Source organism: Dermacentor albipictus, chromosome 3 (assembly GCF_038994185.2).
Source record: "Dermacentor albipictus isolate Rhodes 1998 colony chromosome 3, USDA_Dalb.pri_finalv2, whole genome shotgun sequence".
Lineage (NCBI taxonomy): Eukaryota > Metazoa > Arthropoda > Arachnida > Ixodida > Ixodidae > Dermacentor > Dermacentor albipictus.
The window spans coordinates 75,990,123-76,005,858 of record NC_091823.1 but is presented as its reverse complement, the minus strand read 5'-3'; the positions used below and the strand labels follow the sequence as shown (position 1 = coordinate 76,005,858).

Below are 15,736 nucleotides of genomic sequence, written 5' to 3'. Positions count from 1 at the left end.
AGCAGTCCTACCGCTGTCAGATGACGCTTAAATGAGAATGCCAATTAAGGAGAGTCCTAACCGCAGGTTCGTTAGATCATTCTCTCCCACTCGCGTTAATCAGCGCAGACGGTCACCCAGGGCGGCTGATTGGCTGCCTGGAATTGTCGGACCACAAAACTACTCGCTGGAGGGCAACGAACAGAGACCGCTGCGTGTCAACCTTGAACTCGTCGTTCCGTTCGAATTTCTCGACAACCAATTCGTATTGTGTTTGCTCCGTAGCATATATTGTGCACTGCGTGGTGTTTTATTTGTTGTTTTGTGTGTACGGCATTGCATATACGGTATACTGTTGCAACTCGCCGCGGTTGCTTAGTGGCTATGGAGTTGGGCTGCTAAGCACGAGGTCGTTGGATCGAGTCCCGGACACGGCGGCCGGATTTCGACGGTACCGAGATATGAAAACACCCGTGTGCTTTAGTAGACCGTGGATTTCAGTATACTACAATCCCGTGTACAGCACCCGTAGATTTTAGCATAGTCGCATGTAGGTGCACGTTAAAGAACCCCAGGTAGTCCAAATTATTCCGGAGTCCCCTGCTTTGACGAGCCTCATAATCAGATAGTGGTTTTGGCACGTAAAACCCCGTGATTGTAGTATACTATTACGAATAATGATCGAGTCAGGGAAAAAAAAAAGATGGCGATGAAAGAGGACGACAGCGATCGCTCCTCTACATTGCCTCTCTGGTGATCGTCATCACTGGCGTAGCCAGTGGATGGAACACGTGACACGTGACCCCCCTCCCCCGAAATTTTTGTCTTACCATGCAGCCTGCCCAGCCCCTCCTCCCCGAAAAAAGTTCTGGCTACGTCGCTGCTCATTATTTAAACTTTTGAATATGAACCTCTATCGGGAACGCAACAGTACATGTATGTGTGTGTCCGTCCATCTATAGCATGCCTCGGCGTTATGCAATATACAGAACTTGACTAAGCTAATAACGTGGCGTTTCATGAAGCACTTCACGGCACGTCATGGGCAACCAGTCTCTACCACTATAAGCAACAAGAAGACAACTGAGGTGCCATGATGCAAGCAGATATACAGATTCGAAAAATGATCGCTTAACTCAGCCACAGCACAGAGTTTCGCGTATAGAGCTATCCGTGGAGCCACGTTGCCTCTACGTTCTGCCCAAAAGTGTGAAGCCATCTCGCCGACACGGACTAGTGTTCCGAAAAAAACATCAGCCTCGCAATGACAAAAAAAAACAAATTTTTGGGCAACAGAAGCACAATGAAAACACAAACACCTGGCACCTGGTTCGAAGGTTTTAACTACCTGCTGTACCAGAGAAACAAAAACTTATTACTATTGTTCTTGTTGTTGGTGTTGTTGTTCTTGTGAGCTTTATATTCACTCTTCATCTTCTTCATCTGCAGATATTCACTATTATAGCTAGCATCACCCTCGCCAGCGCGTGGCCCGACTGAATAAAGCGTCGAGGTAGCAGCTGTCTAGCATTATTATTATTACTAGTAGCAGTAATTATAGTAGTAGTAGTAGAAGAGAAGAGGGGACACGAAAGGTGACAAAATCTATGTTGTTTTACGTCCGCTGTACAGTAATATTCGATGGGGGCGAAATGCGAACGCACTTAGATTTAGGTGCACGTTGAAAAACCCCAGGTGGTCCAAATTTCTGGAGTCCCCCACTGCGGCGAGCCTTATTGCCTCATAATCAAATCGTGGTTTTGGCACGTAAAACCCTATAATTAAATACCACAGTAGTAGTAGTCGTAGTCGTACAAGAAGAAGAGACAGGACAAGTGACAACGTCTATGTGGTTTACAGCCGTAGTAGAAGTAGTAATAGTAGTAGTGGCAGCAGTAGTAGAAGAAGAAGAGACAGGAAAAGTGACATCTGTGTAGTTTTACGGCCGCTTTACAATAGTGCCAGCAGCCGTGCTAGCTGAATCGACGTTTCACTTTCAGAGCTACTGGCGCCCCCTTCTTTCGAATCAACGAAGTGACATTAACTTTCAGTGCGGCGGAGTATTCAAAATTCAAGACTCCGTTTTAAAGGAACGTATCGCGATGTATCACGTTTTCAGTGAGTGAGTGAGTGAAGAAACTTTATTGCAGGTCCGGCGAGGACGCGAACTCGTCGCGCACCCGGCTAGTCCACTTCGGTGAGTGAGTGAGTGAGTGAGTGAGTGAGTGAGTGAGTGAGTGAGTGAGTGAGTGAGTGAGTGAGTGAGTGAGTGAGTGAGTGAGTGAGTGAGTGAGTGAGTGAGTGAGTGAGTGAGTGAGTGAGTGAGTGAGTGAGTGAGTGAGTGAGTGAGTGAATAAACATTTGTTGGGTCCAGCAAAAACGGATAAAACGCGCACCCGGCTAATCCCACGACGGGACTGACAGATCTAGTTTGCCGGCCCGATCGCGGGCGTGCTGGACGCCCGGGATTTGGTCCTCAAAGGCGGGACATCGCAGGAGCGCGTCCCACTCTTCCTTCGTGTACTACGGGCCCAGCGACCCGCACTCCCAGAGCATATGAGGCAAAGTAGCAACCTCACCACAGACCACCCAAGAACAATTCAGATAAATCTCGGGATATATGCTGGTAAGGGAGCCGGATTCGGGTAGGAGTTCGTTTGCAAGCGTCTGAGCGTGACCGCCCGCGGCCTGCTTAGTTTAGAGTGAGGCGGCGGGAAAACCCTTCTCTCTAAGTAAAAGAACTTAGTAAGTTCATTGTGCGTTATAGGAGCGTCTCTGTGTCCGGGGAGAGAGTCGCCCGATCCGAGGGCAGCGCGGTCGGTAAAGCCACGCGCAGCCTCGTGGGCAGACTCGAGGTTCAGAGGAACCCCCTCAATCGCCCCGACGTGGGCAGGGAACCAAAGGATGGAGTGTATGGAGGTGTCGCATAGCAAGACAGCTATGGCATGCGATAGCCCTCGAGTCGTAATATGCGCAGATGCTCGCGTAGTGATATAATGTGTATATATATATATATATATATATATATATATATATATATATATATATATATATATATATATATATATATATATATGTGTGTGTGTGTGTGTGTGTGTGTGTGTGTGTGTGTGTGTGTGTGTGTGTGTGTGTGTGTGTTACTTGCCGCTGTAGCTTTGTCGCTACGGCGTTAAGATGTTGAGCTCGAGATCGAGGGTTCATTCCCAATCTGCACTGTTGCATTTAGATAGGGGCGAAACGCAAGAATGCTCCTGCACGTAGATGTAAGTGCGCGTTAAAGAACCCTAGGTGGTCAAAATGAACCCTCCTCCACTTCGTGCATCATAATCAGAGCACGGTTTTGGCCTGTGAAACACCAGTATATATATATATATATATATATATATATATATATATATATATATATATATATATATATATATATATATATATATATATATATATATATATATATATATATATATATATATATATATATATATATATAAATGTGTGTGAATGTATTTTGAGGTTTTGCATGCCAAAACCCCAATTCGATTATGAGGCAAGCTATAGTGAGGGGGACTCGGGATTAATTTTGACCGCCAGGGAATCGCTAACGTGCCCCCAATGCACGGCACGTGGAAGTTCTTGCATTTCTCCCGCATCGAAATGCGGCCGCCGCGGCCGCGATTTGACCCCGCTACCTCGTGCACAGCAGGGCAATATCGGTTTATCGGGCAATATCGGTTTTGTGTCACTGAACATTCGTTACAATGAAGTTGTGAATTTGTTTTGTTATGTATGTTTTATGAATGGGTTTAGACCGCTTTGTCCTTTTCTGATGTTGACGTATCTGCTGATTGTACTGCTGCTTTTGTAATAGGGTGGTGAGAGCTTTATCAAGGTGCCTGATGAGCAGCTTTTTTTGTTCCACGCCCTTTGTAATTTAGTAAGTAATTTAGTATTTTCAGAGCACGACATAAAAAACAATATTTGACTATTGCCTAAGTAATATCCACCTCTCCGAACAGTTCAGTTATTGGAATGGAATTGTGATACTTGCACAGACGATTTCTAAAAATATGATGCAATTAAAAAAATCACCGCCCAAGAACTCCGCACAGATGGTTAACCAGCGAAGCTGAAACATGCGGCCCCGGTGTTTATTGCTGGGTTAATCCCCATGGTTCATTAAACAATGGCTTGGTAGGCTGCCGGATCCTCGGCACGCAGTTTCGGCTTGCGCTCGGCTGCACGAGCCTGTTCTTGTGCCCGGACTGCAGCATTGGCACGGCGTAGGCGAGCTCGTTCGTTCCCGGTCTGCTCGCGGCGTTGCTGATCGAAAGCTGCCTGTTCCTCAGGAGTACGTATGACGCGTGGCCTACCTATTCCGGAGCCGGAGAGAAACTGCTGCGCGGCGCTCGGCTGCGACGGAGAGCAACGACATCACTACTGGCGCAGCCAAACGCTCGCCTCTCTTTCTCTTATTTTTTTTTTCGTGCATGCGCATAAGGTTGTGCCGGAGGAGTTTTCGGCGTGCAGGCGACAGACCGACGGACGTTTTAGGTCGACTTTTTCTTTACATATTAACCAAATTTTAGAGAGAGAAACAACTTGATTGATCCATAATAAAATGGAGCGCGTAAAGCGCCTGATGGGGTGGCTCCCTCTTCACGGTTTCCATGTGCTGCCAGGGCTATCGGCCTGCATCAATAACTAAAGAATATCGACAGATATTCCTGAACAAATCTAGCAAAATTATCGAACTAATGGAGTTTCTTTGTCGCGCCCGCCTTAAAGCCACTCTGGAGATTATCCAGACTAGCTGCAAGAAATCATGCGTTTTAACGACGGCACCGAAGACAGCATTGTTTGGGGTGCCGAGAACGCCTGCGAAGCATCTGACAAGGCACCACTTCCCTGGCATTTCCGACGAGGATGCAGCTTGTTGCATCGACTTGCGAGATTTAGTAGCTGAGCTTACGTTAAGTAATGGTGGGTCATGTTCAAGGGTCTACCTATATTCAAATTATTTTATTTCTCGGCAAGTTTAGTAAATGGGGGTAAAGACGGTAGCCCTGCGCAGTGGTAGCAAGGAAAAAAAAACACGTACACTGAAGTTCAACTAAACCCCATGCGTATCGAGTGTGGCTCCACACACACCCACACACACATTGCGCCGAGCATTGCTGCACCACGCCACTTTGCTGAAGGCACTACCGTGTTTGATGGGAAGCTTGACATGCTGCGTTCCGTCAGCAGTGGCGGAATGATGAGGTTTTCTTTCTCGTATGCCACACTGCCAATAATTAACTTGCACATGTGCTTTGAGCAGGTGGTTCAATTATTTTTATTAAAAACGCAACAAATTTGACTGTACCATCAAATTATAATTACTTTGATTTTATTAGGACTCGCTAGAAAATGCGCAAAGCATCTCGTATCACAGTGAACATCTTTCTGTCTAATTTGCATCGCATTGGAACGAAACACACCTATCGACAGTACATCGTAAGTTATGACTTGAGGGGTTGAAGTCGCCGAATATAATGCCATCTAAAAGTAATAAAGTGCTCCGAGAAGTCAAGCTTCTTTTTTTTCCGGTAGGTTATTATAAGGAGCTTGTCGTGTTAGAAGAGTGCGTAATGAAGAGTGCGTAACGATAGAAGTTCCCCGCAACTGCCGGGCTCACGAAGGGCTTCGCCTGTTTGTTGTGCCGGGGGTTAAACGCAACCCGTGAGGAGTATCTCAGCATCTCTATACGTACGACGAATGAAACGACACTCGAAGGGGGTTTGCCGCGATCGCGGTTCCACAAAATTCGGATTATTTGGTCACATCAAACAGTCCCCACGCGAACAGATAACCGAAACAATAGCTACGTTGTCAGCGTCAGCTCAGCCAAACAAACGTAAAAAAAAGAAGAAAAAAACGCCATGCTCACGAACTTCTCAGTGTCTGTAAGGACTGTGTTTGGATGACGTTAAGCAAAGTCAACTTGCCAAACTTTTGCAAATAATTTGCGCCGTATCATGCACAAAAATTCTAAATTGTCCATATCAAGCAGCAATAATCGCAAGAATTGTCTTGTCCATAGAAATAACACATGTGCCCAAAAGCGCGAATGCACTTTGCAATCCCGGTTGGGTAAAAGCAAAATAAACGATCCAGTGTAAGTGTCGTCGGTGGTGCTCAGGGCAGCCTACACCGACTGGCAAGGTTCATGGGATCACCCGGTGCGCACTGAAAAGCCTCCGCGAATTCGGGCAGGTATTGTACCGATATGTTGCACACCGATTCGCCGTCTGTTCTGTCATTGCCATCGCACGCCAAGTAGCACAGCGCAATGAAAAGCAGCTGCAGACCCGTGTATTTTTCGAGCCCCAGCACGGCCCAGTCCGAACCGTTAGCGTAGTTCTTATACGCATCCACAAGCGGACCGTATCCGATTGCGTACGCTGTGTACATCTCGGGATCCTTGACCGCACCGAACGGCCCAGAGCGAACGCATTCGATCAGTGACCGAACTTGGGACACGTTTTTCCCTTCCTCGTAGGAGAGGAGCAGCAGCTCGCCGAGAGCGCTAGACACCTCGGCCCCAAAGCCTCCGTAATTGAGAGACCTGGGCAGACCGACGTCAAAAAGCGGGAAGGACAGGGCGTACGGCATCAGCTGGAAATCGTAAAACTCGTAGGACAGGTAGTAGTAGTCGAGATTGTAGATGGTGCGAATAATGTTTTCGATCTCCTCCGTCGGTCGCTCGCGCACCGACTGCCGCCAGTTGCTTAAGAAGGAGCTCGTCATGTGCCTTGCCCGAGCTGTTGCAGACGCGTTCTCCTCTTCGCTGGGCTCGAAGTTCCTAAATGCCCTTTCCAGCGAGCTCCAGTTGCTGACAACAGTGATGCTCTCGTCGAAATATTCCCACTTGGACAGACGCTTCGAAAATGCGCTTCGCACGAGCAGCGTCAGTTGCCTCGCGATGGCCTCCGAGTTTCCGTGGAGAACGTGAGCGTTGTACCTCGAGAACGGTGCCTTCCTGGAGATGAACATGGACGTACCCAGGCAGAAGGCCCTGTGGTAGATATCTGCCAGACGAGGGCTCTGGTCGTAGTAGTTTAGAACAAGGTCTCTCCTTGCGAATAGCGCCGCAACTTGGACTGTGCACCAGGACACGAACGAGTGGAAAGCGTCCGAACCGTGTTTCTTCCAAAAGTTTAACGCGGCTTCAAGATAATCCGCACGGCTCGTTTCAAGCAGGAGGCCATTCGCGACACTAACGTTATGTCCTTGTAGGATGGACAGCCATCGGTATTCGGTGAGGCCTATCTCCGGAGCGTGAGACAAACCGCCAGCCTCAGTTGGGTGCTCGTCGGACACCCGTTCATAAAGTTCGCCCAGTATGTCCAGCACAGGTTCCGCGACGTCGAACGTCTCTTCGAAGCTTACAGCGACTGTGCCGTCCCGTTGGAAGGCCTCCTTCAAGAATTCAAAGTAAGCCTTCTTCTGCTTTGTATCCGTCAGGCGCTCCCGTTTTGTCAGCACGAAGAGGAGACATTTTCCAGGGTCAACGGCTATCTTCACGGTACGGTCAGTCGGCGACACGTAGATATCGAAGAGAACGTCAAAACCTAGTTTCAAGGAGCTGTGCAACAGAGTTCGAAGCACGTCGGCACCCTTGGATGGCCTGGGCCAGACGATACCAGCATCTTCGAGTGCGGTCTTGACGGCTTCGAGCTCGTCGCTACCTCCGTAAAGCACGCTGGTGCAGCTGCTGTACACGGCGGCCGCCTGCTGCTCCTCGTTCTGTTGCGTCTCGGGTATGTCGACACCCTGCAGTTCTTTAGTGAGCCTGTCCAAGACGAAGTGGAACTGGTCTTCCCACACGCTGAGGCGTTGGCCGTGCTGCCAACCATCGCAAACGAAGCGCGTGAAGCTCGTGCACGGGTTCACCGAACTGTTGATGGACGCGAGGAGCCGACGCGAATAGGCAAGGCAGCCTGGGGTCACGCAGGTGTAGGAGGCGTTTTGCGGCGAAGACCAGACAGAGCTGATGAACCACAGCGTCGATAGCACCACGACGACAATGGCTGATAACGTGCAACAAACGAGCCAGTGCGTACAGTCGAGGCCCCTGCACACCTGCGAAAGGTATCGCGAAGATTCAGTGAAAAAGTTGGCCTACAGACTCGTCACAGACAGCATACTAACTCGCGTTGCACGTGATCTAAACAAACGCTAGAGATAAATGCTGTTTTTCTGGCAACGTCGTTGTTTTCAAGTCGATTTACATATAAGCATAACTACCGTGCACGTCGTTATGAAAAGAAATACTTTAGCTCGTGACAAATAGCCTCTTCCAGTACCAATAACGACGTATATGGCGGCCTAAATTGAAAAAAAAAGTGGGGGAGCTGTGCAGTTCTCCCATTTCCTCGCATGCCTTTCGTGGCAAGTGATGTGCTCAGTGCTCGATACAAGACCGGGCGTTCCTCCACTATCAGAGCAAAGAGCATTAGGCCAACACTTCGAGAGCAACTTCGCTTGGAAGGCTCATTTCTCAAGTCCGCGGGCCTACACAATAAACTGCAAACACTGGGTACTACTGTTCCTAACACTAGATAGAGCACGTGGTCTACTTCATTGCAGCTACGCTCTCTCTTTATCCCCCACACTCCCATCGCCCCGTGCAGGGTAACCAGAACTGCCCTGGTTAGCATCCTCGCCTTTCTATACATCTCTCTCTCTCTCTCTCTCTCTCTCTCTCTCTCTGTGTGTGTGTGTGTGTGTGTGTGTGTTAGTTTCACGGCTGAACATTATTTAATAATAAATATTTAATGAAGGAAAATCAGGCATCCTCCCGTTCGTAGCATTTGTTACAAAGGAAACCCATACGGGTTCTTCGAAAGAAAAGGCTCAGAGTTGAAGAAGAATGAAGGACCAGGATGAATTTTTCTTCAACTCTGAGGCTTTTCATTCCAGTAACCCATATGGCTTTCCTTTGTAGCAGTTGCTACGAACGAGTGTATGTCTGATTTTTCCTTTATTAATTACTTCTCTCCACCTTGCAGGTTTCCGCAGAACTACTACGTCGAACATTATTTGTACGAAAAAGCGCGCTGATAGTATATGCAGCATGTCATGCCCTATCCTATGTCAACCGAAAGTATATTTCGCTGTTTGCTCATTGCATTCCATGAATTTCTGATTGCTATCCACTTCAACACAATGCACAAAGCGACAATGACACGTGACAGCACAGTTCACTTCATTCTTGACCGCCATCTGCCTGGAGAGGGTAACGGCTGCCCACAGTACACCACCACTCTCTCATTTTGCCTTCGACTTTGGCTAAAGCGCGTCGTTAGTGACATACGAGAACCAGGCGGGAATAGGCTTTATGCCACGCAGTTGCGCGTGCCCTCTATTTAAGCACGAAAGGAACGGCGTACTGTAACACCGTGGCTCATCAGTGTTCGTTTAAAAAACTATCCGGACATGGAACTCCTGTTCTTCTCTCTTTTTAGATTTAGTGGCATTGAATTTACTGCTTCGCTTGCGACAAGTAAATATCTAAGAGTTCTCTGAGAGTGATCTTGTGGCGAAAGATTTTGAGGAATCATTGTCTTGTTGAACGGCGCACAAAAATAGTGCATATACTCCCTGCAACAGCACATAACATGTCAGCCATGATGCGCCATGGTGCGCGTTGCAGTCGCAATATATAGCATGGTGGTTATTGCGCTCGTTCAAATTGATGTGTTAACGCCGGGCAAAGACAAGCCGGAAATTCATCTGAAAAGCATTCCATTTGTTCACTCTAGCGTATCATCTCTCCAGTCTCGTTACCACCACGGCAATGCTTTTCGCCAAGGCGGGAGGGGGGGGGGGGGGGGGGGGCTTGTTCCGATCCGGTTCCTTCGATAAAGCGCGTCGTCGGTGAGCGAATGACTTGTTGTATACACTGTGACCTGCAATCCTATAACAACTTTACCAGAAAATTTAGCGATTGCTTATGCTTCGTTTTAGTGCTACAGCAGTTAAGAGCGCTAAAGTGAGTATGTTTTGCCTGTCCGCCCGTACTTTCCGCGATTATGACATCGGTCGTATAGTGGTCGTCGCCAAGTAGTCATTTATCGCGTTGTCGTCAGGCCATCTCGTCATTCCCAGCGTAAGCAGGGGTGAAGAAAAATACAAATTCGCCCGCGCCACCGCTATACTGAGTGCATTGGGAACAGGCGAGCAGGCGTCTCCTCCACTAGTCCGGTGGTGACTGCGCGTACCTGTCCGCGCGCCGTATTTTGGAAGTCATCCGCGACTGGGCGAGTGGAGCAGGCTGGTGGCTTTACGCGCAGTGTGTGTGTTCCGACGCACCCAGTGTTGGAGGTCGCGTAGTCTCAAGTTTCCAAGACGCGGTGAAGCGAAAGGCAGCACGAAGCGTTCGCTGCCCGCTGTCGGCGCTCTTAATCGCGCCAGCGTTGCGGTAGCGAGTGTTTGTGGTCATCGAGTGAGATCTGGGGCCCTATAACGTAAAACTATTCCAATATGTTTTATTCCAATCTCTTGAGGTCAAATTTGCGTAACCGCCGACGCAAGCAACGGGCAGTCACCCGCAGGGTTGTCTGAACAGACCAATCAAACGATCTCCTCGTTCATAGGCGGTCACTTTTGTTTGCTTGAAAAACGAATAACATTGCATACACTGAGCGGCTCGTCTTATCTAATTGGCTCACAAGAGGTGAGGAGCACGCTCAAGTGGAGAGGGACTCGATGGGGCCGAGCCACTGCACTGAAAATCGATAACCCAATGAAGAGGGTGGTGCAGGAGTTTGCGATTGGTCCGCTTTCCCTTACTTAGCTTGCGGTGGCTCATCGACAATCGCGGCGGCATGCAACGGAAGCTTAAGAATGACGCTAAAACGGATCCTCAGCAGAGAAGAGTTGGCAGGACGAGGTCGTAAAAGTGCCGAAAGTGCTCGAAGACGCTACACGGCCACGCAAAAAGTTTTATTACGCGCAAATGAACCCATGCTCTCCGGCAGGTGCGAGAGGCAGTGCCTGAGCGATCGGCGGCAGCCATATTTTATTTCATTCAGGGCCGGTATTTTGTAGCGATGCCTTTTCCGATGCTATGCTTTTTCAGGCTTTTCGCGCTTCGCCAGTGGTCAGAGCGACGGTCTGCCCACATTATCAAGGGATCAGGCGGCCGTGTGTGGTGGATGATAAGAATAGCATAGAATAAGGCATAAGGCAGCGCTACAAAATAGCAGCCCTGAACGTTGCAGCCTGCGGCTATTCGGAAAAATATTCAGTTTTGTTCGGCATATTAATGCATCTTTAACGCGAACACGTCACTTTGACGCGGTGAGTTCTTGCGGTTTCGTGACGTCGCGTGAGGGCAGGCGAAGTAGGTGCAGCCCGAAAAGCTGTAGCCGAGGGCTAATGGCCAAAAGGCGTCGAATCAGAAATAACTATTTTTCTTTCGTTCGGTCAAATCATGCATAATCAGTGTCTACACGTCATATCAGATGGGGAGCTATCTCAGTTTTCGTGACGTCGCGTGACAGACAGGTGAAGTGGGAGTGGTCCCAAAAAGTTTTTGACCAATCGTGGAAGGCTGATTGCAGAATTGGAATAGAAAAGTTTGGAATCGTTTTACGTTATAGCTCCCCTGCTCATGTTTGCACGTACACGCACGAAACCATGCTTGTTAATTTAATTAGTAAGCGAATGTTTACTGCAATTTATACGGCCAACAAAAACTACAAACTTTACTTCGTGTAGTTGTCTAATACTCTACTATTGCTATCAATACTTTGCCTTTTTTTTTCAGTTTCGCCTTTCAGGCGAAACTGGAAATCTGTTTAAATTCAAAATGAGCACCAATGTGACCTTTTATTGTGTTGTTGAATGAAGCATTTTGGGTTTTGTCAACAAACTTTGGGTTTCTCTGGAAGTAAATTACAATCGACCGTCGCAAGCGCGCCTCGTCATCGCAGGTACCAGCTGCTGTAAAAAAGTGGGCTGTTTTGTCACTGCCTCCCCACTAGTAGCAGTCTAGTAGGAGTACCAGACAAATTCTTTTAAGCTCCCCCAAGGCAAGAGATAGCAGGCTGGAGTGGCCTAGCTCATGCCGACCATCAAATAACGTATCCATCTCATGCGAACAATGATTCCAGTCAAGAAACGCAATCGTTGAAAATTTTCTACGAGAACAAGGCAAAACAAAACGCAGGCCACCGCATACTGGAGCGCCATCATCGCTACAAACCCTTGAACAGTGCCGACTGTCCTCGAGCGCGTTCCTGAAGCCTCGGTGCCCACCTGCGCACGAATTTTATTAGCCAATTTTAGTAATTGCTTAATAAATTTGTTGCACGTCTCTCGTAGCTTCCATAGCCTGCCAAGTTAACTAGGGCACCACCCGCCAAGCCAGTGCGGGGATTGAAAGCGATGCTATGAGCATGTTCGACCGAGGCGAAGGAGATCCCGTCGCTTACCAGAAGCCGCCTTGACTTGCTTCCACTGCGACGCCTGGCGCTTGCTGAGGCCAGGGAAGACGATGGCTGGTCGGTCAAGGCGGGCGAACTGTACTTGCTCAAGGGCACGTGAGCCTCCTGGGTCTTCGTAGAGGGCAAAGGCGCTGCCCGAGGAGCAGCGTCGTTCGAAACACCTTGGGGACGACCTGCAGCAGCGGTGACGCCTTCGGGTGCAGTGGAGCTCGTACTCTGAAGGGTGCGTTTGACTGCAGCGGCTTTGGCCAAAATTATACTACCGCCTGCCCCTTAAAAACGGCAAATAGCGATGGTTGTTGCAGACAGATAAGTCGTCCGCCTGACAGTGTAATAGCGTGAAGCTACTAATGGATTTCCTTTGTGATATCGTGCTGCGTCGTGTGGATGACAAAGCTAATGCGTTAGCATTCTTAGGGTACTTCACGACGCACTTGCCGGGGGCCATCTATCTATCTATCTATCTATCTATCTATCTATCTATCTATCTATCTATCTATCTATCTATCTATCTATCTATCTATCTATCTATCTATCTATCTATTTATCTATCTATCTATCTGTATATCTATCTATCTATCTATCTATCTATCTATCTATCTATCTATCTATCTATCTATCTATCTATCTATCTATCTATCTATCTATCTATGTACCCGTGTTCCCGCCTGCCTGGCTCACTGGGTAGCCAGCGGTCGAATGGCTAGCGCATAGGGCTGCTGTGCTGAGGTGGCAGGGTCGGAAACCAAGTATCGGACCAACTTAGATCACTGCTTAGTTGGCAATGTGTACATACGTGACATACGGGACGGGGTAGGTACCGCTGTTCGAGGAAACTGTTTAACGCCGACTTAAAAAAGAACTTAAAATTAAATTATGGCGTTTTACGTGCGAAAACCACGATTTCATTATGAGGCACGCCGTAGTGGAGGACTTCGGAATAATTTGGGCCACCAGGGGGTCTTTAACGTGCCTCATAGGCAACTCGTTTCGACAGTGGCAATAAGTTGTGTCGCTATATTGATTGCTAAAGGCCCGTTTATAGTCCGACGTTATCGGCGCGCGGGCGAGCGTCGTTCACGGTCAGTCACGCTACGTCGGTTGCGCTGCGCCAGCCGAGATGCCATCCCCTCTATACTTCAACGCGCGCGCCGTAGGCTGCTATCTTCGGAGCATGCGCAGAAGGTTCGCCAAGTCGCGCGCCGTCCGCAAAAGCCGTCTGCGGAGTTGTGTTGGCGCCTTTTTCTTCGCGCGCAATGCATTGTGGTGCGAGAGTTCCGCCGACTTCGACGCGCGAATGGCTCCGGAGCCAAATCGGCGCCGGGCCCGTCGGGGCGCGTTGGAAGCCGCCGGTTACGTTAGCTGCGCCGGTGCGCCCGACTATAGAGGTGTCGTTTTCGCCGACGTGACGTAGCGTGCGCGCGCGCGCGCGTGCGCGTGCGTTACGTCGGACTATAAACGGCCCTTAACGCATCACCGTCGACCATCATCGTGAGATGGGTGCTACCGCGTTTCCTTTTCTTCATGATCGTGTTGTTAGTTGTTCGATTATCCAGAAAAAGACGGACAACACGAAGTGGGTATGAAAGGGCGGATTTAATAGTTGTTTTCTTCCTCTTTTTTTCCCCGTTATGGGAGGGCACTTATAACCCGAAGATGTGCCGGCTAATAGGTGCCACTCGCTCACTTTCTCGCTGATTGCTTGCTTAATGGTTAACATCATCCTGTTTATCTTATACTCGCCCCTTGGCGGCGATAAAGTGCCGGACGACAGCGATGAGCAGCGCATTCTTCCCCCATGCCGTAACACTGTGGAACGCACTCCCTGATAATATTGTTTCGTGCAGCGACCACAAAACCTTTCGCGAAAAACTAAACGGTTTTGAAAATGCCAGCATAACCACCTAAATACCACACTTGTCTTATTAATATTTATTTATCACCTCGTTAATACTGTCTATATGTTCCTTTTTCTTCTTTTTTGTACTTTTCTCTTTTTTGTACCTATTACAATCAATGTTACTTTCTCATGAAGCTGTGCAATTTTTATGTGCGCCCCCCCCCCCTTATGTAATGCCTTGGGGTCCTTAAGGTTGAATAAATGAAATGAAATGAGATCGCTTCACTAACTGATTGATTGATTGATTGATTGATTGATTGATTGATTGATTGATTGATTGATTGATTGATTGATTGATTGATTGATTGATTGATTGATTGATTGATTGATTGATTGATTGATTGATTGGGTGTCAGATCGACTGGATGATTCATTCATTCATTGGCGCTGTATGGGAGAGCTCCGGGTTAATTTTAACTACTTGTTTTTCTTTGCCGCGGAATTAAACTATGCGCACGGATATTTTGCATCTTCCCGCCTGTCGTAACTGCTCCCATAGTTTAATCCCTGTTTAACTGCTAAGAATACAGCGGCGAAGAATCGAACCCTCGGCCTCAGTAGCGTAACACCATGTCCACTGAGACACCATGACGCTGGTGCTGGAAACGCGCTGGTACAGGGTACAGGCTGGTACAGGGAATGACCGCGAAATCCTCGAGGCCGGCTGAAATAGAATCAAATAACTCTGTGCTATACCTACTTTGCACTGCAGTTTGCTGAGCGTCGGTGTCCACACTGGAAGGCGTTTGTACACTCGTTGACGCCACCAACGGGCTCCCTTGGGTACCTCGGGGTGAGCTGGTGGTTGCGCCGTCAGAACCGCTGGGAGGACGCTTTCGTTGTCGGCCAGCGGCCGAGCGTGGCTTCGAACCCCTGACTTCCTCCTTCTTCTTGACTGACTTTTTCGGCGGGGGGCGGGCCTCTGCGGAGGAACTCATGGTGACTAGCACGGGGAAATGGCAGCGCGGTGAAGCGAGCAACTTGGATAGGCGTTCGATCGCTCAGTGCACGGCTCGCGACCTTCGAACGTGACACGAGAAGAAGCGATGGCAATGGTCCATGATCTGCTCCGCACATGCTAAAATACAGACACCCTGGATGACGACAGGCAGAATACTGTCTCTGTGCCTGGCTGCGGGTCGATTACTTCGGCATTGTCCAACGAGCGTTGATCTAGAATCAGCAGCGTGTGCGCGGCCTTGAACGTCCACTCATGTTTCTCACAACAATGCATATTGTTTACGACTCTTATTCGCTGTCGTGTTACGCGCCAGTTATTCATCAGTTGCCCCCAAAATTCGTTTTTAATGCGATTGGCATTCTTAGGATACGTTAAGCACTTTCCGGTATATGTTTATCCATACAT

The 15,736-nt window shown here is 48.6% G+C and overlaps 1 protein-coding gene across 2 annotated transcripts; it reads right to left on the bottom strand.

Moving 5' to 3' along the window:
- Nucleotides 1–5,748: 5,748 nt before the first annotated feature.
- On the bottom strand, nt 5,749–15,410 carry LOC135900680 (membrane metallo-endopeptidase-like 1). 2 transcript variants are annotated; one of them, XM_065430213.2, is made up of 3 exons: nt 15,071–15,410; nt 12,459–12,742; nt 5,749–8,100 (listed from the first exon to the last, which is right to left on the bottom strand). In XM_065430213.2, exons 1-3 carry the CDS (start codon nt 15,306–15,308, stop codon nt 6,154–6,156), a joined length of 2,469 nt encoding a protein of 822 aa, XP_065286285.2. In that variant the 5' UTR covers nt 15,309–15,410; the 3' UTR covers nt 5,749–6,153. The 2 variants fall into 2 exon arrangements, with proteins under 2 accessions (XP_065286285.2, XP_065286286.2); XM_065430214.2 differs by having other exon boundaries at nt 12,459–12,643.
- Between the last annotated feature and the right edge of the window lie 326 nt (nt 15,411–15,736).